This window comes from Apium graveolens, chromosome 6, assembly GCF_009905375.1.
Source record: "Apium graveolens cultivar Ventura chromosome 6, ASM990537v1, whole genome shotgun sequence".
In the NCBI taxonomy this organism is placed as follows: Eukaryota; Viridiplantae; Streptophyta; class Magnoliopsida; order Apiales; family Apiaceae; genus Apium; species Apium graveolens.
The window spans coordinates 254,649,515-254,651,536 of record NC_133652.1 but is presented as its reverse complement, the minus strand read 5'-3'; the positions used below and the strand labels follow the sequence as shown (position 1 = coordinate 254,651,536).

Sequence of the window (2,022 nt, the reverse complement as noted above, 5' to 3'; positions counted from 1 at the left end):
CAAAAAATTGACATGACTGAAGAGATGATGATTGAAGGGGTAATGACAGAGATCGCAACCCACAGCCCCGAGGGCCGATAATCAATATGATCTTAGGAGGACCTACAGCAGTTGGGACTACATGGAACTCCAGAAAGGCTTATGTAAGAGAGGTGATGACCATAGTCGGAGAACCGTCCAAGCATTTTAAGTCAGAGATGACACTTGAATCCGGCGAGCCAGACCTTAAAGGTTTAAAACTTCTTCAGGATGATCCCCTATTTATCACCCCGATAATCGGAAATTGCCCTATTATGAGGGTCCTAGTAGACAATGGAGCTTCCGTGGATATTCTTTTACATGACACATTCATAGGGATGTGCTACAATAATTCTTAACTAACTCCATCCGACGCACCCATCTACGGGTTTAACCACGTGGAATGCAAAGTCGAAGGAGAAATACAACTCCCCGTGACTATTAGGGAAGAGCCCACGGAGGCCACACAGATGTTAAACTTTCAGGTTGTTAAGGCAGCCTTTACTTATAATTCCATCATGGGTTGGACAGGGATCCATACATTTAAGGCCGTCCCCTCAATCTACCACATGGTATTGAAGTTCCTGACTAGGAACGGTGTTGGAGAGGCGAAAGGAGATCATAAAATGGCCCATAACTTCTATGTTGCAGCACTTAGGCCCGATGGGACTAGGGGCAGGTCCTCCTCATAGAAGACATGGATGTCCGTGAGAATAAAGAACTTCGAGGAAAGCCAGCAGAGGACTTGGTCCCAATTCTCCTAGACTCCTTAGAACCAGAGAAGGTCACGTATATTGGAGCATCTTTGGACAAGCCCCTAAAGGGCCAATTAACAACTTTCCTACAAAAGAACAGTGATGTATTTTCCTGGACAACAGCTGATATACCTAGGATCGACCCGAACCTTATAACTCATACGATGAACGTTGACCCAACTCGAAAGGTTGTGAAGCAGAAGAAGAGAACTTATGCCCCTGACAGGCTGGAAGCCATTAAGCAGGAGGTCGAAAAGCTACCAGAGGCGGGGTTCATTGAGGATGTGCAATTCCGTGAGTGGTTGGCCAACCCCCTAATGGTCAAGAAATCCAATGGGAAGTGGGGGATGTGCATCGAATTTACTGACTTGAATGATGCTTGTCCTAAGGACTGCTACCCACTATTGATACCCTGATTGATTCCACTGTTGGACATGAGATGCTAAGTTTTCTGGATGGATTTATTCATTACAATCAGATTAAAATGAACAAGGATGACACTCCTAAGGTATCTTTCATAACTGACTTTGGTGTATTTTGTTATCTTGTTCTGGCTTTTAGACTTAAGAATGCATGAGATACTTATCAAAGGTTGGTAAATAAGATATTTGCCATCTAATTGGGAATACCATGGAGATCTATGTTGATGACATGTTAGTTAAAAGCCTAAGCAAGGCCGATCATAGTAGTCACCTCAGAGAGGCATTTGAAGTGTTGAGGCACCACAAAATGATGTTGAACCCCACCAAACGCGCTTTTGGTGTTGGGTCTGGAAACTTTTTGGGTCACATGGTCTTAAAGAGGGGAATAGAGGCCAACCCCGATAAGATCAAAGCCATCCTGGACATAGAACCACCACATTCCATCAAGGACGGTCAGAAGTTGACAGGAAGAATCACAACTCCGGGGAGGTTCGACTCCAAGTCTGGAGACAAATATCTGTCCATTATCAAAACCCTTAAGAAGGTGAAGAATTTTGAATGGAAAGCTGAGATCCAAGAGGCCTTTGAACAACTAAAGAAGTACATGACTAAAGCCCCATTGCTGGCCAAACCAAGTCCGAAGGACACCCTTTATTTGTACCTAGCGGTATCCGAACAAGCCATGAGTGCAGTCCTGATAAAGGAAGAACAGAAACTCCGGAAGCCTATATACTATGTAAGCAAGGTGCTCTACGAAGCAGGGTTGAATTACTCAACCACAGAGAAGTTTGCACTTGCCCTCATCACAGCCTCGAGGAAGTTGAGAC

The 2,022-nt window shown here is 44.6% G+C and overlaps 1 protein-coding gene across 1 annotated transcript; it reads left to right on the top strand.

The window, feature by feature from the left end:
• The first annotated feature begins 715 nt into the window (after positions 1–715).
• On the top strand, positions 716–1,189 carry LOC141665915 (uncharacterized). Its single transcript, XM_074471901.1, has one exon. It carries the CDS (start codon positions 716–718, stop codon positions 1,187–1,189), a length of 474 nt encoding a protein of 157 aa, XP_074328002.1.
• The last annotated feature ends 833 nt before the right edge of the window (positions 1,190–2,022 follow it).

Coding starts and splice junctions, on each gene's coding strand:
- LOC141665915 (XM_074471901.1), top strand. CDS start 716: ATGGATGTCCGTGAGAATAAAGAACTTCGAGGAAAGCCAGCAGAGGAC.